Source organism: Muntiacus reevesi, chromosome 15 (genome assembly GCF_963930625.1).
Source record: "Muntiacus reevesi chromosome 15, mMunRee1.1, whole genome shotgun sequence".
NCBI classification, from domain to species: Eukaryota; Metazoa; Chordata; class Mammalia; order Artiodactyla; family Cervidae; genus Muntiacus; species Muntiacus reevesi.
The window spans coordinates 61,361,349-61,384,146 of record NC_089263.1 but is presented as its reverse complement, the minus strand read 5'-3'; the positions used below and the strand labels follow the sequence as shown (position 1 = coordinate 61,384,146).

General features: G+C 48.2%; 2 protein-coding genes across 5 annotated transcripts in view; one reads left to right on the top strand and one right to left on the bottom strand.

The window, feature by feature from the left end:
* Positions 1-5,055, bottom strand: part of WDR25 (WD repeat domain 25) — a 133,029-nt gene extending 127,974 nt beyond the window's left edge. Inside the window, exons 1-2 of one of the 3 annotated variants that reach the window (XM_065905933.1) lie at positions 4,891-5,055; positions 481-1,328 (exon numbers count right to left, since the gene is read on the bottom strand). In XM_065905933.1, coding sequence (XP_065762005.1) covers positions 481-1,287 — 807 coding nt within the window. In that variant the 5' untranslated portion in view covers positions 1,288-1,328; positions 4,891-5,055. Of the gene's footprint in view, positions 1-480; positions 1,329-4,570; positions 4,823-4,890 lie in introns of those variants that run through there. The other 2 variants (XM_065905934.1, XM_065905935.1) reach the window with 2 other exon arrangements.
* Positions 5,056-5,067: 12 nt separating this feature from the next.
* The window catches only part of WARS1 (tryptophanyl-tRNA synthetase 1), a 28,780-nt gene continuing 11,049 nt past the window's right edge, over positions 5,068-22,798 (top strand). Inside the window, exons 1-4 of one of the 2 annotated variants that reach the window (XM_065905937.1) lie at positions 5,068-5,133; positions 11,249-11,425; positions 16,703-16,916; positions 18,024-18,132. In XM_065905937.1, coding sequence (XP_065762009.1) covers positions 11,321-11,425; positions 16,703-16,916; positions 18,024-18,132 — 428 coding nt within the window. In that variant the 5' untranslated portion in view covers positions 5,068-5,133; positions 11,249-11,320. Of the gene's footprint in view, positions 5,134-6,130; positions 6,272-11,248; positions 11,426-16,702; positions 16,917-18,023; positions 18,133-22,798 lie in introns of those variants that run through there. The other variant, XM_065905938.1, reaches the window with a different exon arrangement.

Below are 22,798 nucleotides of genomic sequence, written 5' to 3'. Positions count from 1 at the left end.
CTGCGGCCCCTACCCCCATGTACCAGTCCAGAAGCCAGGGTCGGGTCTAGGGGCCTTCCCATCCCCTGCACCCAGCACAGCACCGGACACGGAGCTACCACCGCTCCACACTCAGCGGGGGTCACCAAGGAGTCCCTGGGATCTGTGTCCGCTTTCCTCCCTTCTCACTCAGCGATCTCCCTCTCCCAGGGCGGGAGAGGGACTGGGCGTCCTCGGGGGCCCCCATGAGGATGACCCACATGGGGTCTGGACTAGGGTCCTCCGGTGGCCTGGGCAAGGTAGCCTTGGAGGGGTTGCGGGGGGCAGGACAGACCAGCCATCCAAGCGGGCAACTGAGATACCTCACCCGAGGGCAACAAAGAGGATCCCAGGAATTCCCAGAAAACAACATCCGGCGTGCAGCCGGGCCAACCTCGCCGTGGGGAAGAATGAAACATCCCAGCAGCTCATCCCCAAGAGCCGCTTCACTCAAGGCCTCACCTTGAAGGTCTTATCCATAGACGTTGACAGAAGCAGGTGGCTCCTGGCAGACACGGGACACCACTGAACGCTGTTGACGGGGCCCTGGTGGCCCCGCAGGTGGAACAGCACCTTCTTGGGAATCTTGGTTTCCTTATACTGACTGTCCAGGTACGGCTGGATAAACTCGGACGCTTCGGGGGCCACACAGAGCGGGGCTGGGACACGGCCGGCGCGGGGACCCTGGGCCTCTGCCTCCTTGCCCCTGTCTGCTCCTGTGTGTGGCGCCGGCAGCGGTCTCAGTCTCTTCGGGGTATAAGGTACCACACAGTCCTCACGCCGCTTCCTCTGCAGGGAGCTGCCGCTTTTCCCTAGGCCTTCAGACCCCGCTCGGGCACCAACAGGTAGCTCGGGGGAGCCGGAAGTTTCCCAGCAGACTCTCACCTGCTTCAAGCAGGCCCCTGCCAGGGGCACGTGGCCCGAGGGGGCCTGGCTGGTCCACAGGGAGGGGCAGGCCGCCGGGCTGGCGGGGAAGGCAGCCTCGGGCTCTGGCCTGGGCCACCGCAGCCTCTGGCTGGGGCAGGACCCCGGGTCCTGGCTCCAGAGCCGAGCCAGCGGGAGACGACACCTGGCAGGGTCATCACGAGAGCCGCGCTCTGGGGACGGCACCCGCCCACCTGTTGCATCCAGGACTCTGGATCCAAAATCCTGCCCCGGAGGTCTGACCGCGGCTGAAGTGTCTTCCATCTGGCCGGCTGGATGGAAACCGCCCGCAAGCTCGGTCTCGGCCTCTGAGTCCGAGTCCTCGTAGGCCACCAACGAAGCCATTAAAGACACAGTTTAGCGTTGTCCTTCAAGGGCAAACTTCCCTAAGGCCAAACAAAGTCAAGTGTCAGAAGACGTGCGTGATAGAACATTTCCTGCCATACGCGGTTAAAAGCAAACGTGCCACCAAGCAAATCCAAGACTGAAATACCCATGAGAGTGCTGCTGGTGCAGCTGCTAAGTCGCTTCAGTCGTGTCTGACTCTGTGCGACCCCATAGGCGGCAGCCCACCAGGCTCCCCGGTCCCTGGCATTCTCCAGGCAAGAACACTGGAGTGGGTTGCCATTTCGTTTCCCAATGCATGAAAGTGAAAAGTGAAAGTGAAGTCGCTCAGTCCTGTCTGATTCTTAGCGACCCCATGGACTGCAGCCCACCAGGCTCCTCCGTCCATGGGATTTCCCGGATGAGAGTACTGGAGTGGGTTGCCATTGCCTTCTCCAACCCATGAGAGTAAACACATTAAAAATGAGGCCTTAGGGGGAGGGAGGTTCAAGAGGGAGGGGACATAGGTATACCTCCGGCTTATTCATGCTGCTGTTTGGCAGAAACCAACACGATGTTGCAGACCAATTATCCTTCAATTAAAAATAAATAAATTTAATTTTTTTTTAAAATGAGGCCTTGGGACTTCCCTGGTGCTCCAATGGTTAAGAATCTGCCTTCCAATTCAGGGGACATGGATTCGATCCCTGGTCGGGGAACTAAGATTCCAAATGCCACGGGGCAACTAAGCCCACTTGCTGAAAATAGAGAGAGAGACCTGCCCCACAACTAGAGAAGCCTGCACTCTGCAACGAAGACCCAGGTGCCATAGTCAAGATCCAGCGCAGCCAAAAATAAAAAAAATGAGACCTCATCTATGCACCAAGTATAATTAGTTAGAAGATACAATTTTTTTTTAATGAAGACTATGGAATATCTGGGAATAAATCTAACAACAACAATAACAAAAACAGCAAGACCTACACAAAGAAAACTAAATTTACTGAAAGACATAAAGGAGGACTTGACTCAATGGACACAGGATGCCTGGACAGAAAGACTCATGGTTTTAACGAGGCCTTTTGGAAGGTCCATTCAGGGAGGATCTACTACAAATTTAAACAGATAGTTTTTACTGCAACAACCCCACGTTAGAACTCTTAACACTAGCACCTGTTTGCAGAGATAGGTATACAGAGGGTGTGGTGGTTTATAAGTAACAGTTTATAAGTGCAGTGTGGTTTATAAGTAACAAACGAGAAGAGCAAACACTCATCAACATGAATGAAGTTAATTCTGAACATGCTGAAACAGAAAGATGACCAGGATCTGCCACGTGGCAAAAGCAAGCCGTCCTCACCTCTGTCCTCCCCCTGTGCTCCAGGCCTTCCTTCTATTCTCTCCTCCTAGAACGCTCTTCCCCAGACATCCTATCTCAACAACAAGCCAGTGTAGACAGACAGACCTACAGCACAGGGCCAAGGTACTTGAGGCATCGGCCCCCCCCATTCCCAAGGTGCGATCCAAATCCACCTGTTTCACTCCAAACACATGGACTCACACAATAGTCTATTTCCCCTTTCTTAAAAACTCTTCCTGTAATTCTGAACCATCACACATGATCAATTGAAGCCAAGGAATTTCTACAAAGAAGCACCTCCTTCTGGAACTCAACGCTGTGCAGTTAACAGGAAGCAGGGTCAGGAGAAAAACAAGGGTGCTGCACATGTCCAGGACAGCAGAGGGCGTGGTGGAGCAGCACCCAAAGCTCCAGCAACAGGCAACTTCCCAGAAAGCCCAAGTGTCCTACCTTAACAGACCACCCTGAGTTCCTCTTCCCACATGTGGGGTCAGGTGAGACCTGAAGATTCCCTGGGGGGCCTTGGTTACACCATTACAGGCAGACTGTCTATCACTCACGTCCTCCCCTGGACGGTGGCTTTCAAGTCCCCTGGAATCAACCATCCTCACCTTTCCCGTAACGGGTACAATCTGCCTGAAGAGCTCCACCGTCAAACCAGTTACATCATCATTCAGAAAATGTCTGTGGCCTGCCTCCTCCAATAATCCAACTTCATCTGCAGCCCAATCCAGGCAGGCAACACCTACATACAGAGCCACTGTCTAAATAAAACTTCCAACCTGAGCCAGCCCATCTCAAATGGAGCTAATATAACACAACGGACTAATTATAAACTAATGGAACAGTGGCACTGCGAAGGATTTGGCATTACCCTAACGACTCAGTCCTGTCCTAAAACCTAATCAGACATCTCATCTGTCTCAATTCCTATGCAGAGCACAACTCACCACAGAATCCCATGCCATCCCGCCAAAGGGAACCCACCAGGTTCCCACCATGAAGGCACCTGTTCTCAGCCTTTAGGATGGACTCCTACCCACCCAGCTGTCCAGTCAAAGGAGAGGCAGGTGACCAGAACTAAAGATGAGGTCTGTGGAAAAAGATCAGAGAGTAGAAGCCATGAGGCCGTCTTCCTATGAGGCCCACTTCCTACGAGGCAAGGCAGCAAGGACTGAATGAATGCAGGCACGTGTGCATTAGGGCTTCCTATCTGCTTCATGTACATTTCATTCTGTGCTTCAACAAATACCAACAGCGCAGGCCCTACCAGCCAAGCCCCAGCTCACCATGCTCAGATGCCAATGCAGACAGACAGACAAGAACCAAGTGAGACAGAACATGTCCAGAGGTGAGAAATCCTAAGGAAAAAGGCAGAATAGAAAAGAAAAGCAGGCGTGATGCTGGGCTTGGGATTGCAGTTTCACTGCAATTGGGAGGCCGGGGCAGGCCTCAGGCAGAAAACGATAATCTGAGGGTGAGGAAGCAGAGGTGATAAGAAACACCGAAGATGGAACCAACAAAACTGATCAAAATGGAGTGGGAGAGAAGGCAAGGATGAGTCAAGGAAGAGGCAAAAACAGACAACAAAATACTCTAGAGAAAACTGTTTGTTGCCTTTTATGTGTCTTAAGGCAAAGAAGGGGAAAAGGAAGTTTTGTTGTTGTTTTTTCTTTTAATGGAAATGAAGGAGCCATTAAACCAAGAAGAACGGCCAGAAGGAAAAGTCAGGTCTTTGGAAAAATAAGGCTACAAAGGGGGGAGAGTGCCACGGACAGTCATCAACATGTCAGCTCCACCAAAACATAGGACTTTCTGTGTTTTGTTCACTGTTTAAATCACCAGCATCTAGAAATATTTGTAAACTACAACCCGGTGGGAGGGGGGACACAGAGAACGTAAAAGGAGTAGGATGCAGTCATTCAACAAATATTTCGTGATTACCTACTCTGTGCCAAGCCTTATGTCAGGGTCTTACGGACTGAGATGAAACACAAAACCCAAGATTCTGCGCCGGAGGCTAAGACTGATGAAGGCCACTAACAAGATACGACCGGGAATGGGTTTTGAAGAATGAATAGGAGTTGGCTGGGTTGTCAGAGTGAGAGGTGAGGATCGTCAGGAATGAGCAGTGAGGACCGTCCAGGGCACTGCGCGCTCGGAAGGAACCGGAGATACACGGAGACAGATACACGCGAAGGGGCGGGCAGCGATCCGGCCGCCGCCAGATCGCAGTCCCCTCCCGCCCCCGGCCCGCCGCTCACCACACGCACCGGAAGCTCTCGGTCCTCCGCAGGGTCCTCCGCAGGGTCGTCCGGCCTGCGCCCTGAAACCCAGTAGCGTTCCGCCGGTGCCGTAATCGCCAGCCAATCAGCGGCGGCCTCCGTGCTAACAGCCAATGACGGCGCAGCCTAGCCGGAAGTTGTTCCAGCCGGAAGGCGTTTCCAAGGACGCCTAGGAGGCCACCCGTGGCTGAGCCGGCAGCGCTGACGGGCCGGGTTGGGCCGGTAAGTGTGGGTATGAAAGAAGCAGGGGGGTAGGCCGGGGCGGAGCCCAGTGACCTGGCCCTCCCGGAGCCGCTTGCACGCCAAGCCCCGAGGTAGTCTCCTCAGAGCCCGGCTCTCTGCTCGCCGGCTTCTGGTTCCTCTCCCCCTTTTCCCTCAGCGCCGCCGACCCTGCCCTGTCGCGCACTCGCGCCGGCACCGGCCCTTCATCGTCTCCCTCCTGTTTCGTTTCCCCAAAGGATGAGGCCCCCACTTTTAACAAGCGTCGGCCGTGTGACAGGGGCTTTGCCTGTGGTAACGCACCTAGTCGCCGCCTCGGTGAAGTTGTGTGTTTAGTCACTTCAGTCATGTCCGACTCTGCGACCGCCACTGACTGTAGCCCACCAGGCTCCTCTGTCCTTGGAATTCTCCAGGCAAGGATACTGGAGTGGGTTGCCCTGCCCTCCTTCAACGGTGAAGTTAGGAGGCTGCTTTTTTGCCCATTTCACAAGTGAAGAAACGGGGGGTGAAGCAGAGAGGTGATGTGATTTGCGCGAGGTCTTGTAACAAAGAAACGCCCAAACTGGGATTGGAAACCCAGGTCTCATCCCAGAACTCTGGTCTCCGCTGCACTGCGTCGCTTCTGTGAGTAGTGGCGGCAGCGGCAGCGAGGAATTTGCCATCTGGTTTTCCACCCCGCCTTCCCCGGCTGCCACTGCATAACAGACACAGTTCTTCACACTGATGCCAAGAACGAGAACAGAGAACAGAAACAGGGCGAAGAGGTTATAAGAAGGCCAGCCTGGGGTGTAGAGTGGCTGATGCAATGACCAGCCAACAGCTTGGTTCTCAAGAGCATTTCCCTGGTTTCCACCTGCATCCCCCGCCCTCTGTCTTTCTGACAGCCTCACCCAAGAGGTTGGTCATGAGGTTCAAGTGTTTCTGAGAAACCAGGTCGTTTATAAGAAACTCCTACATGCAAGTGATAGAGGGTGGGGCAAACAGGAAGCCAAAAAGGGAGAGAGAAAACAGTCTTTTTTGAAAAGGAAACTGAAAGAAAGAGGGCAAAACTATTTAAGAGCTGGAGCTGCACTGGGCAGTCTCAGCTCCTCAGCTCCTGGGCGTGACCATTGGCCACTTCTGCAGTGTCTCCTGCCCCCTGGTACGTATTACCATCTTTTGCTAGGCTTAGAGTTTATTGGGTATTGTTACCAGCTTTTTCCCAAAGTGCTGGAAACCCTGGCTTCAGGGATGGGGAGTAGTCTTAGGACCACAGCATTGTGCATTTCATTTCATCTATTGACCCAAACCCCTGGGGACTCACAACTGCTGTAAGGAGTAGAGATCCTGGATGAGCCACTGCCTGTTTGGGGTCATAGCTTGACTTTCAGCACTTTGATGTTGGCTGTCCTGTTTCTCATTGATGAAGTCTCTTTAAGTAGTCCATATCCATCCACAGTATCTTGCCTTGAACTCCTAAGTAGCTTATGCCTGGCTTCATGTAGATTAAGGCTCTTCCCTGGTGGCTCAGACGGTAAAGCACCTGCCTACAATGCAGGAGACCTGGGTTCAATCCCTGGGTCGGGAAGATCTCCTGGAGAAGGAAATGGCAACCCACTCCAGTATCTTGCCTGGAAAATCCCATGGATGGAGGAGTCTGGTAGGCTGCAGTCCATGGGGTCGCAAAGAGTCAGACACGACTGAGCGACTTCACTTGCCTTTTAAGGTAATGTTCATCTTATCATTTAGAGGGTAAAGTAAGCTTTCCTCTCAGTATTTAAAAGACAGGGAGTTCCACCTGTTCCAAGGTTTGAAGCATTAAAGGACTCATTGCTAGAAAGAAATCATTTTCTTGTCCTCTGGAAACCTGACAGTCCAAGGCCGTTGTCATCCACATTCAGGGGCCGGAGTGTAGTGGGTGATACCCCACCTTGGTAATATTCCAGGCACCCGGAAACCCCCTGCTCTTCTCTGCTGCTCCAGGGCTGGCTTTCAGGCACGATGCCACCCTCCCCACAAACTGCAGAATCAGTGTATTCCAATCTGAGGTGTGAGATGACTTCAGAGTGGCCCAAGGAATTGTCATGTTGTAGTTCTGTAATTCCTCTTTCTGTTCCTCATCCCAAAACTGTCCCTGGTTCTCCAGGGGCCCCTTGTGCTCCTCAGGAACAGTGGGACCTTTCAAAATGAGCTCAAGGTTCAGGTTCCTTAATAAGAGGGAGGAAGAGTTTGTTTATACGATCCTTTTCATTTTCCCCTAAACTGTCCTGCTCTGCTCACTCCCAACCCTTTTTCTAGAGGAGGTCATAGGTTACCTCACAGATGATAGCTTCCTCACAGATGGTTACCTTTGCTTTAGATTGTAGTAGTTGTGAAATAGATAAGGCACTTTCCCTTAATAAAGACTCAGAGCCGTGTTTGCAGTTTACCTTGTAAACACTGAGGACAGTGGTCCTCAGCCTTTGTGCATCTTGGGCCCCTTTGAGAAAGTAGCAGAACCTGGTTATTCTACTTCGATCCACATGTCTGTGTGTAGGCAGACTGTTCACGTCGTTTCAGAGGTTCTGAACTCTGGGTTAAAAACCTCTGAAGTTAAGTTAAATTCTAAAGTTTATTTAACAAAGAAATAAAGGAGAAAGCTGACTAGATGGGAAGGAAAACTGAGAATATATGCCCATAAGTGGGCTAAATGGATGGATGCCTGAAATCAGGGCAGTGGTAGTTCCAGTCTCTTTGTCTCTGATCACTCCTGAAGTCCTGTACTTAATTCAGGAAGTTGCATCAGATAACACACACACACACAAGATTTATAGTGTGGCTTATTGCCATGCAGTGAGTGTATGCCTGGTGATCCTGAGAGCAGGGAGAATGCACCTGCTGTTTGCTCAGTCTAGTTTCTTACTTAAATGGGATCCGGATATTTAAAGGTACACGTTTTTCCCTACAACAGGGATCCTAAATTCAGGCTTAGTTCGTCTAACTGATCCTCTGCAGTTGTCTGCTCCATGACAGGGGGAGATTGACCGTCCGGGGCTCACTGAGTCATTCTACCTGGCACTTTCCCCAGGAATTTAGTAGGGTAATTTTAATCTATATTTGATTTTGGTCCTGCTCACAGACTTCAAAACCCACCTGTGTCGTTTCATGCAGAACACCACATATTTGGAAGGACAGGGGGAAACCAAAGGGAATTCTAAAAAGAATGACCAGGACAGTGGGCAGATGTTCACAATGATTGAGGAAACCAGACATGGGGTAAAACTAAGACTCTGTGCACTGTCGGGACATTTTAAGAGGCCTTCTGAAGTCCAGATTGGGGAAATCTACCTTAAACTGGAATAAGTGCTTGCAGAGATATTATAAGAGGATATAAACCGGAGCGGGGCGGGGGGCAGGGAATTGAACTAGTTGATTTGTGAGATTTATTCAGTAACCTGTACTCATAAATCATCAGTTTGATAAGCTACTCTGTACCAGGTGCTAGAAGAGCATGAAAGAATAAAACCCAGTGCTTGCATTCTCTGTGGGGTGGATTTTCATAAATTACTACATGCAGTGTGAGTGCTCTAATAACCTCACTAATGAGTCTCGGGGATTGCCAAGGACAGAGCAGCCAACTTGGCCCCACAGGCGCAGGGGCCAGGAAAGGCTGCAAAGAGGAGCCAAGGTTTGAATTAGTAAGACAGCGGGCAGAGGAGGGCAGGAAACACTCTAGGCAGGGGAGGCAGTAGAATTTGAGAGAGCACAACATGGTCAAGGGGGCTTTGGCATCAGATCGTGGCTCAGCTGCTGTGGCATGGAGCCTCAGAGGGTGGTTCTCACTTGCCTGAGCCATCTGCCTCCAGTCACTAATGCAGAGCAGATTCTGTGCCACCCAGGTTTGCAGCTTGGGAGAACTGGGGATCCTGTGTAAAGCATCTGGACGTGATGTTTGATCATTTGTGCCTTGAAGTCACTTTGATTGCTCTTTCATACGGGCCTGAGAGTTTCTCCTCTCCAACGCTTGTCAGAAGGTTCGTCCATGTTCTTTTCTTTCTTATGGGCCTCTCTTTCCAGGAGTTGAGGCAGTTCTCAGAAAAGAAAGGAAAGAAACTGGCTGCTCTCCCACCCTGGTTTTAGCATTATGGTTTCATTGACTTTAAAGATTGGTTTAAATTTTACATATTTTTAAACAGATACTTAACAAATGGATGAGTAAAAATAAATTATCCTCTCACATTTGTGTGTTTTGTTCATAGAGCTCCTAGAAAGAAATTTCCAGTGAGTAAAGAAACAAAATCATCCTTCGTTAAACATCTCTGCGGCTGACGCTGTGCTAGGCTGTTTCCTTAACCGTGTTATCCCACTTAGTCCACGACCGGTCCTGCTGGTCAGTGTCATTCTTGCTGTTCCCACTTCACAGTTGAGAGACTGAGGCTCATGACAGTTAAGTACCCCACAGGATGATGTTAGAGAGTGTAGGCTCCAGGGTCAAACTGCCTGAGTCTGTGTCCTGTCTCACTGCCTACTTACTGTGATGGGCAAGTGTGTTAGCCTCTCAGTTTACTCGTCTACACAGAGCCAGCAGATCTGTCCCATAGGATTACTGTAGGCATCCGTGAATTGATATGCATCAGTGTTACCTAAGGTGCTTACAAGGGCTTCCCTTGTGGCTCAGCTGGTAAAGAATCCACCTGCAATGCAGGATACCTGGGTTCGATCCCTGGGTTGGGAAGAACCTCTGTAGAAGGGAAAGGCTACCCACTGCAGTATTCCGGCCTGAAGAATTCCATGAACTGTATAGTCTATGGGGTTGCAAAGAGTCGACACGACTGAGCGACTTTCAACTTCACTTCTCACTAGAAGAACATGAGATACAGGACTTCAGTTCTGGAAGTTAGCTGCTCTGGCATAGCCTTGTTGTCACTGGCATCCTCCTTGTTCAAGGTGTATCAGCAGGTTACAGATGGGGCTGGGGCTCAGCCGATATCTGGAGTCCTGACATGTAACACTTGCAGTGGACTTGTTCCTTGCTTTACAGTCTGTTGTAACAGACTGTTGTAAGCAACACCATGTTGCTTTTTTCTCATTTCTTCTCATAACAGCCCTTGAGGTAAATGATAGACATTTCTGAGGGTTCTGCTTTATAGATGAGGAAGCTGACAGAAAAGGAGAGTAACCAACCCAGGAGGGGCTGATCCTGGCCAGCTCCAGCCCCAAGGTGACCTCAGATAGCCTGCCCTTGCCCCACCTTTTCCAAGGTTAGCAATAAATAATGACTTAATAGGAGGTACAGGGACACCTTCTTCAAAGGTTTGCAGTTAATTAAGGCAACCTGTGGAATGAACAGGCTGTATGTGGTTCTTGCCTCACTTGCAAACCAGAAGGGATAAGGCCCTGCCTCCTCCCAGGCTCCCCTTCTCCTGAGAACAGAACAGCTGGCCAGCAAAGGAAGCTGTTTGTTCAGTAATACATCGGTTATGACTGCAAAGGCCTAGGAATTCATCCCCTAGAGCAATTAAGATAAAGAGTAATTGCAGTTTACCAAGTGTTTCTAGCCATGGTGGACTTAGGTTTACTAAAGTACTTTGGTATCTGCTCCCTGAGCAAACACAAGTCCTTCCTGTGTCCTGGGCACTAAGTGAGGCACACGGACACCTCAGCACATGCTCACTTATCCTTGGTTGTGAAAGTGAAGTTGCTCAGTCGTGTCCAACTCTTTGCGACCCCGTGGACTGTAGCCTGCTAGGCTCCTCAGTTCATGGAATTTTTCCAGGCAAGAGTACTGGAGTGGATTGCCATTTCCTTCTCCAGAGGATCTTCCCAACCCAGGGATTGAACCCAGGTCTCCTGCATTGCAGGCAGACGCTTTACCGTCTGAGCCACCTGGAAAGTCCTTGGTTCGGAGGGGTCTGTCTTTGCCCTCTCTAAGCCTATAAATCACAGCAGTTCTTTTCAACCCCGCCATTAACATTTGTTCTTCCTCTTTTCTACTTCCTGGCTCCATATTTCTGTTTGTATTTTTATTAATGTTATATTATCTATGCCCTTTATCACAACTCATCTCCAGCCTTTTTGGAAAGAAGAACCAGATAATGGTAAAGGAAAAACAGCTGCCGTAGTTTGTTCATCTCTTTCTGTCCCTCTTCTCTGCCCACAGCCTTGTCTGGACCACCGAGCAAATCTGCCAGCATCCCAACCAGCTCTGAGCGTTGTCCCAGAAAAGGCAGACATGCCCAACAGCGAGCAGGGCTGTGGGTCCCCCCTGGAGCTGTTCCACAGGATTGCTGCCCAGGGGAAGCTCGTAAGGGGCCTCAAGGCCAGAGGCGCAGCCAAGGTGGGTCATGTTGCCGGTCCTCCACACACGCGTCCCCGCCAGCCTGTAGGACAGTGTCAGCTGTTTCTGTTCCCTCACCACCTGAGGGATTTGGGCTCTCGTATTAACTGTATTTTCTCCTTACTCAGCATCGATGCCTGTGGTCTGAAGGGAAGCAGCTGGGAGGCACAGCCGCTGTCCACCCTTCCTCTCCACATGTCCTGCTCCCAGAAGCAACCACTTTCAATTCTGTTAGCCGATTCTTTTGATATGCAATGCCCACATCTCTCAGAATCACACATCATTTTGCTCCTCATGGATGTTCAGGTTTGAGGCTTCCACTGTGGAAGACAAGGAATTAGCCCTCTCGTAAGCGCTTCCCACCCCCCAGGTCCCATGTAAACACTGATGACAGCTAACCCCTCTGAGAACAGCACCAGTGCTTCTCCTCTCCTGCCCGACTTTTGTTTTTTCCAGGGTTGATACGTTGTTTTTATTGCTCCTTGCTTGGTTTTTCTTTGTTTTGGCCATGCCTTGCTCCCCGTGAGATCGCAGTTCCTCCACCACGGACTGAACCCAGACCATGGCAGTGAAAATCTAACCATTAGGCCATCTGGGACCTCCCCTGCTTAGCTGTTCTGTGTACTGACGCTCATGGATCTCCAGGCACTCCCCCAGTTGGGGGAACCCCATCTCGAGACACATCAGACCACCGATCAAGTCCATCCTCTCAAGCACTCTCTCCCAGGATGCCCTGCCTGCTTCTGTCCCGGTGGTGATCCGCCTCCCACACAGCCCACCTAAGGACCCACCCTCCCTGTCGGTGCAAGCCTTCCACTCTCTTTGGGGTCCCTGTTCCTGACGCTGTGTCTCACTCCTCCTTAGTTTATTTTGGCAGAGCAAATCCTCCAGAGGTTTCTGCAAAAATAGTGCTAAGGAAGTGTTTTTTGAGCTCTTGGCTGGTCTGCAAGCATTGTACTTCATATTTGGCTGATAGCTAGGCTCGGTTGAGAATTCTCCGGAGGATGTGACTTCCCTCAGAATTCTGAAGCCGTTGCTGCATCCTCCCAGCTCCCAGGGCTGCTGTGGAGAAGCCGGTGCCTCTCCTTTGTCCCCTCTCCTAGGTGTTCAGGACCTCTCCAGTTCAGAAATGCCCTGTGTTGGGTGCTCAGGACTCCTTTCAAACTAGAAATACATGCCCTTTAATTCTCAGAAATTTATCCTATTTCGTTAATTTATTCTGGGTTGGTTTTTTATTTTTCTGTTTGTTTGTGTATTTTCTTTTTAGTTCAAAGACTGTGTCCTCTGAATTTCTTAGTTTTTGACTTTTCTTTTATTTTTATTGTTTTCTTCTTTTAGGTGTGTTTCCTCAACTTCTAACCTGCTTTTGTTTTTCACTCATTCTGTCATTTTCAATTTCCAAGAGCTCATTTGTTCTCCAAATGTTCCTTTCCTCGTGGCTCTCTAGTCTTATTTCACAGGTGCACTGGCCTTCTGTCTCTGAACTCTTGTTGACAGTTTTCCCGATGTTCTCTACCCCCTTTATACACCCGGTTTCCTCCAGCTTAGCTTTTTGTTCCTTCTGCCTTCGGTAGTAGGCCCCATCGTCAGGTGTTTGGTGACGCAGCTGTGCACTCACGCTTTGGAGGGCGCACTCAGAGCCTGGAGGAGCTTAGGGTGTAGCCTTCCCTTCCCTGGACAGCACCCACAGCACTCCTTTGCCTCAGGAGGTCTCCAGTGCCGGGTCTTTAGCGCTCCTCTTTGAGGCCAGTAGAGTCCCCAGAGAGGGCTCCTCTGGCTCGCTGTCCAGAACGTCCCGGTGTGGCCGCCCACGTTGTGAGCTGAGCAGGGCTGAGGAGCTGGCCACGTGGTCCTTCACTGAAGCCCCTGTTAGCCGTGTGCCGCCCCCGACCTCTCTCCCTCACTGTGCAGAGCACTTCCGGCGTGGACACTTGACTCTCCTTGTCAAGACACTAAACCTCTGGATGGGGCAGGAGGCATGTACCGGCTGTGGGTGGGGCTAGGTGGAGAGAGCAGCTAGGTAGCTGCTTCTTAGACTTTCAGCTAGTGCTCCTGATCTTAGAGCCCACTCTTACCCTCACTCGTGTTAGCATCTAGGGCCACTGGTGCCCGAGCCTCTTGGGGATCCCGAGCAATACAAGTCCAGTCACTGCCCTGACTCCCCTGTAGTCTCAGCATTTGTCGTTCTCCTGTGTTCACTCAGGCTCCAGTCATGCCTCTGCTCTCCAGCTTCTAAAGCTTGTGCTTGTTGCTGTCATCCTCTTCCTGTTTCCTTGGTCCTTGTGGGTTATGCCTTTTTTAAAGATCTCGCTGTAGTTGCTGTGTTGGGTTTCAGAAGCATAACCCAGTCAGTCTACGTCTATAACCAGCCCTTCCTTTCACTCTGGGTCACCCAGCTTCTTCAGCTCCACAGCTTCCTCATCCATCACTTCCAACCCCTGTTGTTGTCTTTTCAAAAATCTCTTTCTAGGTTCTCACCAGATGGGGTCAACCATCTCATATTCATTTCAGTAGTTTACTTTGACTTTTGGGACCCTAAATAATCCATTACTTCTTAAAAGAAAGAAATAGTGATATCCAAAAAAGGAGTTGATTATTCATAGAAAGAGGTTTTACACAGCAGATAGGGCTCAATAGATAAGGCTGAATTATTTTGTTTTGTTTTTTTAATCTATAAACCTACAATAAATAAATAACTCATGTTGATCATTTACTCTATAAACCCATTTACTCTATAAACCTATTATAAACAGTGATATTTTTGTTATTTAACATTAAATTTGAATAACATTAATGAATGCTTTTAGTTAGTAGTTCTTAGTGACCCCAGTCGCGTTCCGCATTTTAGCAAACAAACCGTACTTGATGCAGCTTAGAGTTAAGTCTTCTGAGCATAGTCTTTGACTAATGCTAAGTCAGATGGCACTCAACAAGAGACAGCAGTGGTTACCTGATGAAACTAGAGTTAAGTGAAGTAAATTTGTATCAGTGTATTATACTAGAAGTACCTGATGTTTTACAGATTCACTTTAGGCGAAATAGTGAGCCACTCGGGGACAGCTGGTCCAGTGAGGGTGCCTTGGGCTCTTCCTCCACAGTCTTTGCACCGTCCAGGTCATGGCCCTCAGTGTTCTGTGTACCTTTTGGTACCCTCCGTGTACCAAGAGAAGAACACCCATGGCTTTCAGAAGTAGTAGCTCAGTAGAGGTGTTCCTGGAGGACAGGTTGGAATCTGGGGGCTCTGACGGGAAGACAGTTTGAGCAAAATTCTAGAGATGACACTGGATCATGGGGCTGAAGATAGGGAACAGAGCCCTTTTTCTTTTCCTTTCAGTTTAAATAAACTTTTAAAATTGAAATACACCATTCATTCAGAGAAATGCAGAGATCACAAACAAGCAGCTCACTGAATTTTCACAAGATGACCAAACCTGTGTAACCAGCATTCCAACGGAGACACAGCCCAGAAACCATCTTGGGCCCTTCTGCTCCTCGCCTTTCCTCCTGAGAGAGGCCTCTTCCTCCCCCTCCTTCTCCGGAGAGTTCCTGCGCAGGGACTGTATACACCCATAGTGTATAGAGTCTTACACGTCTGGCTTTTTTCAGAGCATCAACTTTTAAAATCTGTTTCAACATCCAGATCCGTGTTAGATTGAGATCAGGAAAACAGACAAGGGAGCCTGCTTGTCTCTTCAGTCCCATTCCAGATGACAGACAGTCCTTGAGTTGGGACTCTGGTTAGATGTTCGACTCTCAAAGAGCCACCCAGTTGGAAGCTGGGTTAGGCCAGATAGAGTATGAACTGTCACACCGCTGGGGACTAAAGGGTGGTGACAGCAGGGTACTTCTTCCTCAGATAATAGATTACAGAGAAATAGGTCGTGCTCTCAAAGCCTGTATTCTGCTGCAAGCGCTCAGCCTAGGAACGCTGAATGAGGGGAGGAGAACACGCCTGCCTGCCTAAGGTGGGCCAGCACCCAGCCTCTAGCATGAGCTGTATCGGTGGGGCTACTGCTTGCACACTCTGACTCATTTAAATGACGAATTCCAGGTGGGTTCAGAGTTTGAAACACAAACCTGCATCTGAAATCACCCCACAGTAACAGCCCTCTGTGGCCCAGACGTACCTGATGGAGGGGCTCTCTTGAGTGCAGTCTGGGACTGCATTATTCCTCCACTGGGAAGCCCAGCTTATAGCACGTTATGTATAAAGTCTAAATGGAAGTGTTTGTATTTCCCTTGGCAAGCAAGTTGGACTGTGTATATTCTTTGTTTGCGATCAAATCCAGCAAGGCCAATTATGGGAGTAGAGCTTTAGGGCATAGCGTGACTAATCTGCTTAATTAGGTTTGCTCTTTTATTTTTTTTTTTTTCAATTATTTTTATTAGTTGGAGGCTAATTACTTCACAACATTGCAGTGGGTTTTGTCATACATTGACATGAATCAGCCAAGGAGTTACATGTATTCCCCATCCCGATAGGTTTGCTCTTTTAAATGCCAGGCTTCCAGGGGTAGCTAGTGTGGGCTCCTGCAAGAGGAAATCTTCAGTAGGTTTCCAGCGTACCCACAGATACACTTTATGTTTATTTTTTGTTTTTCTTCTTATACTCATTTTAAAACACTAAATATGCAAACGCTTTGGACAGCTGGATAAGACTCCAAAATGCTGTGGTATAACTGCTTCCCAGTGAATCCCCCCTTATGTTCTGAAAGTCTATATTTTTTCCTTGCCCTTATCTGTTTTCACGATGCCTATTTGAGTTGCTGTTACTATCCGGTTGCATTGTGGTTGAAGTTTCCGTAAATATTCATCTCAACCTGTGTGGATTGTAAAAACAAGTTCCAGTGCAGAACTCACCATAATTGATTAATGGAGCTTGTCACACATGTTCACTGGCATCAGTAAAGTTTAAGTAATATTTGCCACATTAACTCTGTCGTAAACAAATGGTACAAATTGTGTCGCTATACACAGCCTGTAGTGTTTGTGGTAGGAACCCATGACACTTGACCCCCAGATAAAAATAAAATACATTCAGGCCCACGACTTGCTGTTTGTGCATGGGCAAGCTCCTTCACATCTCTGAGTCTCAGACTCTTCAACCGGAAAAGGCCAGTGACAACACTGCCGTCCTCGTAGGATTATTGTAAGAGTAAATGAAATAACGTGTGTGAGAGCATTTGGCACACCACCTGCCACCCAGTAGCAGTAACGTTCAGCAAATGCTAGTGGTTGTTAATATTTTCCACCTTCACCCTTAATTCCTTTGTACAGGATGAAATTGATTCGGCAGTGAAGATGTTGTTATCCCTAAAAACGAGCTACAAAGCTGCCACAGGGGAGGATTACAACGTGGACTGTCCTCCGGGGGACCCAGCACCTGAGAGTGGTGAGGGCCTGGCTGCCACCGACGCAGATGAGGACTTTGTGGACCCCTGGACAGTGCAGACAAGCAGTGCCAAAGGCATTGACTACGACAAGCTCATTGGTACCTCAACTTTTAGAAGTGATGTTATTGATGTTTTCTAATTTGAATTAATCATAAATCCAGTCAAACTTCAATGCCAAGGGAAGAAAGATCCTTAAATCTTGTGGTGGTCCATTATATTCCCAGAGGTTTATTTTTAATTAACGTAACAATATGAAATATGTTTTGAAATAATAATCTATAGTAGACAGCTTAGTGGGCTTCCCTGGTGGCTCAGACGGTAAAGAATCCACCTGCCAATGCAGGAGACCTGGGTTCGATCCCTGGATGGGAAAGATCCTCTGGAGAAGGGAATGGCTACCCACTCCAGCATTCTTGCCTGGAGAACCCCACGGACAGAGAAGCCTTGTGGGCTACAGTCCATGGGGTCGCAAAGAGCCGGACACAACCGAGCGACCAAGCATAGCACAAACAGCTTGGTGTTCACTTTTTCCTCTTCCTGAGCAATTCAAAGCTTAGGGAAGGTCCGTCACACCGAGTATTTTTGCAGTGGTTTAAATTGTCTTTCACTGAGTGGGTACAATTCAGGCATGGATTGCATAAGAAGGAAGCCTTCTCACAGGTGGCATGTCCTCACTGCCCAGCTCTGCCCTGGAGGGCTTCCTGCTCTGGAGGATCCTTGCTCTGAGATCATTGGTGGCTGTCGAAGAAGAAACAGAACTAAAGTGCTCTCAGCTGAGTCTAAGCCATTTTCCATGATTTATGTTTAGAGAGAAAACTAGCTGGAAGACAGACATTAATTTGGTTATAGACTCTCTAAAATGATGGTTGTAAGCATATATAAATTATACTGCAGTAAGTAATAAGCAGCTGTGTGTAGGAGGCAGGTGGGGGGAGGGGGGCGGTTTATCTAGAGTTCCTCACTAGGCTGCATTCTGGATCTGTTTCCCATCAGAATCCAGTCCCAGACCAGAGAGTCTTTAGCCCTGCATTTATTTTCTTTACTGCTGGCCATGACCTCTGCTCTGGACTGATGGAAGGCACTAGAGCCAGCAGCCCCAAGAGGCCTGGGTCTACTGAGAAGGCGCGTGATCGTGATCCCTGTCATCTCTGCAGCATCCCCAAGCCTCCCACCACCTAAGTTCGGCCTCTCTTCTTTTCTTCCAGTTCGATTCGGAAGCAGTAAAATTGACAAGGAGCTGGTAAACCGAATAGAAAGAGTCACGGGCCAGAGACCACACCGCTTCCTGCGCAGGGGAATCTTCTTCTCACACAGGTCAGGGGCTTCTCACTGCAGGACCTAACCCTCCACCCCCCGCCATCCTCTTCTCTTAGAGAAGGAAGCAGTCAGGATGCTGGGCCCTCAAACCGCAGGTCCCGCCTCCTGTCCTCCCAGTGACTGGCTGTGGGATCACACCTGTCCCTTCACCTCTGGCCCTTAGTTTATTCATTTGTAAACTGCCCGTCTCACAAGGTGGAGGTCAAGTACTCACCAGATGAGATTCATGCCAGATTGTGTGCTATAAACCATAGCATGTCACAAAACAAAAGAGATTAATGTGTCCAGGTTCAGCATTTCCCGTGAGATAAGCAGGAGGCTTCCTGAAGTTACATACGCCTTCCTCCTATTGTACTGGCCTGCTCATAAATCATGTCCAGAGAGAAACTAGAAGAGGGAACAGGGCACAGAGTATCCCTACCTGAGACCATAAATTCCACGCAGATAACATCAGAGAATGGGCAGGTTCGGAACCAGCTCCTGCCTCTCCCACCCCACACACCGCCCCTGGTTGGGTTCAGGAGATCTTGGAGCATATAGTCCAAGGCAGGGTTGTTCTGTTCTGCCTACCCCAGGGTTACAGAGAGCACACACAGAACTCGGCCCTCTGCCGAACATTTGATTTTATTTTTTTAATTGGAGGATAATTGCGTTACATTGTTTTATTGGTTTTGGTGGTGCTAGTGCTAAAGAACCTGCCTGCCAATGCCGGAGATATAAGAGACACGAGTTCTATTTCTGGGTCGGGAAGATCCCCTGGAGGAGGAAATGGCACCCCACACCAGCATTCTTATCTGGGGAATCCTATGGACGGAGCCAGGCAGGCTATAGTTCGTGGGGTCACAAAGAGTTGGACTCGACTGAAGCGACTTAGCACGCCATACGACATTGTGAATCAGCCACAAGTACACATGTGTCCCCTGCCTCCTGAACGTCCCTCCCGTCCCACCCTCTAGGTCATCACAGAGCACCAGGTTGAGCTCCCTGTGTTACACAGCACACCCAGCACTTTAAATTCTGCATGGAGAGAAGAGGCCCCCCATTCAGCCCTCTCTCGGGCAGAATGCAATCACCGCTTTCCCTTAGCTGAGATGTAACTCACACGGCGCAGGGCTCGCCTTCACAGAGGACATGGTGCGGGCGGGGCTTTTGGTCTGCTCACAAGGTTGTGCAGCCATCACCACTGTCTGGCTCCTTACATTTTCATCACCCCAAAAAGTAGCCCTCTACTCAGTAGCAGTCACCCCGCATCCCCCCCACCACCCCACCCTCACCCGCACCACTGGCTACCAGTAATCATCTTTCCATGTCTCTGGATTTGCCTGGGATACAGCCTGTGTCACACTTCATTCCTTTTTATGCCTGAGAACTATTGAATGGATGCGCCCCCGTTTGACAGCTGGTGGGCATTTGGGGGGTTTTGCCTTTGGGGTTAGCACTAGTACTGCTCCGAATGTTTGTGTACAGGGTCTCATTTCTGTTGAGAGTATACCTGGGAGTGGGGTTGCTGGGTCCTAAGGTAACCATTTAACATTTTTTTGGAATTGCCAGTGTTTTTCACAGTAACTGCATCATCTTGCATTCCCACCAGCAAAGTGCAAACAAGGATTCCAATTTCTCCACATCCTTGCTAATATTTGTTGTTCTTTTCCAGTTTGTGTTTTTCTGTGACCATGCTAGTAAGCGTGAGGTGGTATTTCCTTATGGTTTTGGTTTGTATTTCCATAATGACTAATGATCTTGAGCATCTTTCGTGTGCTTACTGGCTGTTTTTATATATTCTTTAGAGAAATGTCTGTTCTGATCCTTTGCCAACTTTTTAACTGGGTTATTTATCTTTTTATTGGATTATAATAGTTCTTTATATGCTCTGGATAATAGTTTCTTATCAATACTTGATTTGCAAATATCAGCTCTTTATTTACAGTGTCCTTAGAATATTTTAATTTTGATGAACTCCTGTTTGGTTTGGTTTGATTTCGGTTGCTTGGTGTCATATCTAAGAAACCGTTGCCTAATTCAAGGTCATGAACATATCCAACTGTGTTTTCCTCTAAGAGTGGTATTATTTTAGCTCTTACACTGGGGTCTCTGATCCATGTTTAATTAATTTTTGTATGTGTATGAGGGAGGATCCAGCTTCCGTCTTTTGCATGTGAATATCCAGTTGTCCCAGCCCCACTTTTTGGAAATTGTTGTTGAATTTTCTTGACACCCTAGTTGAAAATCAATTGACCATATATTTAAGGATTTCTTAAATATACTGCATAGTCTTGATGACTGTGGCTTTGTAGTGAGTTTTGACACTGGAAAATGCGAGTCCTCCAGCTTTGTTCTTCTCAAGATTATTTTGCCCGTTCTGGGTCCCTTGCATTCCAGGTGGATTTTAGAATCAGCTTGCTAATTTCTGTACAAAGAGGGCAGCCAGGGTGTTGATAGAGATTGCACTGAGTGTGTAGGTCAGTTTGGAGAGAAATGCATCCTAAGATGGCATCTAAGATGGAATACTAAGCTTCCGGTCTGTGCACAGAGAACGTCTTTCCCCTCATCACTTTGGTTTCTTCATACAGTGTTTTATAGTTTTCAGTGGACATGCCTTGCACTTCATTTGTTAGGTTTATTCCTTAGGTTTTGTTCTTTCCGGTGCTCTTGAACATTTTCTGAATTTCCTTTCCGGACGTTTCACTGCTGTTTCTGAAGGGGAAGTGTGCCCCTGCATGTCTCCTCTAGCTCAGCCTCACTGCAGCTCTGCTTCACTGCTGACAGCAGAGAGGTAGGGTTTTCACACATCAGGGGGTTGGTTTTCAACCATCGGGGTTCTGCAGCATAAGCTGGGTCTCTTATAGTTTAAATCGATTCTGACACTGTCGACCTGGAGATAGTGTCCAGTCCAATCCCACGGGTTCAGGGCTCAGTCCCATACAACTGCCCCCCCAACCCCCTCTTCAGACACAAATCAGAGTCAAGGTTCTTACCTATGCCTTAAATCCCACAACTGATCTGGAATTAATTTGCTCAAGCATCTCATATAAGTCAGGAAAACATTTTACTCACTAGATGGCCAGTTTATTATAAAGAGTGTAAGTCTGGAGGAGCCAGACTGGAGGAGGCATGTGGGGGTGCTCAGAGCTCCCTGCCCCCCTCCCCGGGCACCGTGCCCCCTGTGTCTCCATGGGCTCACCAACCCAGAAACTCTCTGACACTGTCCTTTAGGTTTTTATAGAGCTTCATTACACAGATTATTTATATCACTGGCCATTGGTGGTTAAACTCAATATCCAGCCCCTCTTCCCTCCCCAGAAAGAGGGGCAGGGGTTGGGAGCTGAAAGTTCCAACCCTGTAATCAGAGCTGGTTCCCCGGCAACCAGCCCCCTTCCTTAGGGTATCCAGGGACTTTCCCAAAGTCACTTAAATGACATAAACTTTGATATAGTTGAAAGGGGAACTTTTTATGTGAATAACACTCTATCATTCTTTTTTTTTTCTTTTTCATTCTATCATTCTTATCGCTTAGGAAATTCCCACAATGGTTTAAGGAACTCTGTGCATGATATAAGCTAGAACAAAGACCAAATATATGTTGTTTCTTTTTCTTTTTTTTTTTTTATGTTTCTGATTATTAACCACAATATTGCACTACTGTATAGAAATACAACTGATTTTTGTTTGATCCTACATCCTGCAACTTTGCTGAGTTCATTTATTCTTATTAAAAAAAATTCAAAAATATAAATTTGAAGATTTAACTATATAAGGGACATTGGTCTGTAGTTTTCTTTTGATGTCTTTACTTTGGGTATCAAAATAACACTGGCTTCATAGAATGCATTGAGAGGTATTCCCTCTTTGATTTTTTTGGAAGTTTGTGAAGGATTGTTGTTAGTTCTCTTGAAAATTTGATAGAATCCTCTAGTGAAGCCATCTGACTTTAGGCTTTTCTCTTTGAGACTTTTTTTATTACTAGTTTAATTTCTTTGCTTGTTCTGGATCTGTTCAGATTTTCTGTTTCTTCTTGAGTCAGTTTTAGTAGTTTGTTTCTCTAGGAATTTTGTCTGTTTCTTCAAAGTCATCTCACACACCGGCATGCAGTTCATATTATTCACTTACAGTCCTTTTTATTCTTGTAAGTTGTTTGTTGTTCAGTCACTAAGTCCACTCTTGTGACCCCATGGACTGCAGCACACCAGGCTCCCCTTTCCTTCACCATGTCCCTGAATTTGCTCAGACTCACGTCCATTAAGTCAATGATTCCATCCAACCATCTCATCCTCTGCCACCCCCTTCTCCTCCTGCCCTCAGTCTTTCCCAGCATCAGGGTCTTTTCCAATGAGTTGCCACTTCTCATCAGGTGGCCAAAGTATGGGAGCTTCAGCATCAGTCCTTCCAATGAATGTTCAGGGTTGATTTCTTTTAAGATTGACTGGTTTGATCTCCTAGCTGTCCAAAGGACTCTCAAGAGTCTTCTCCAGCACCACGGTTAGAAAGTATCAATTTTTCCACACTCAGCCTTCTTTATAGTCCATCTCTCACATCTGTACATGACTACTGGGAAAACCATAGCTTTGACTATAGTTGCAGACCTTTGTCAGCAAAGTGATGTCTCTGCTTTTTAATACACTATCTAGGTTTGTCATATTTTTTCTTCCAAGAAGCATCTTTTAAT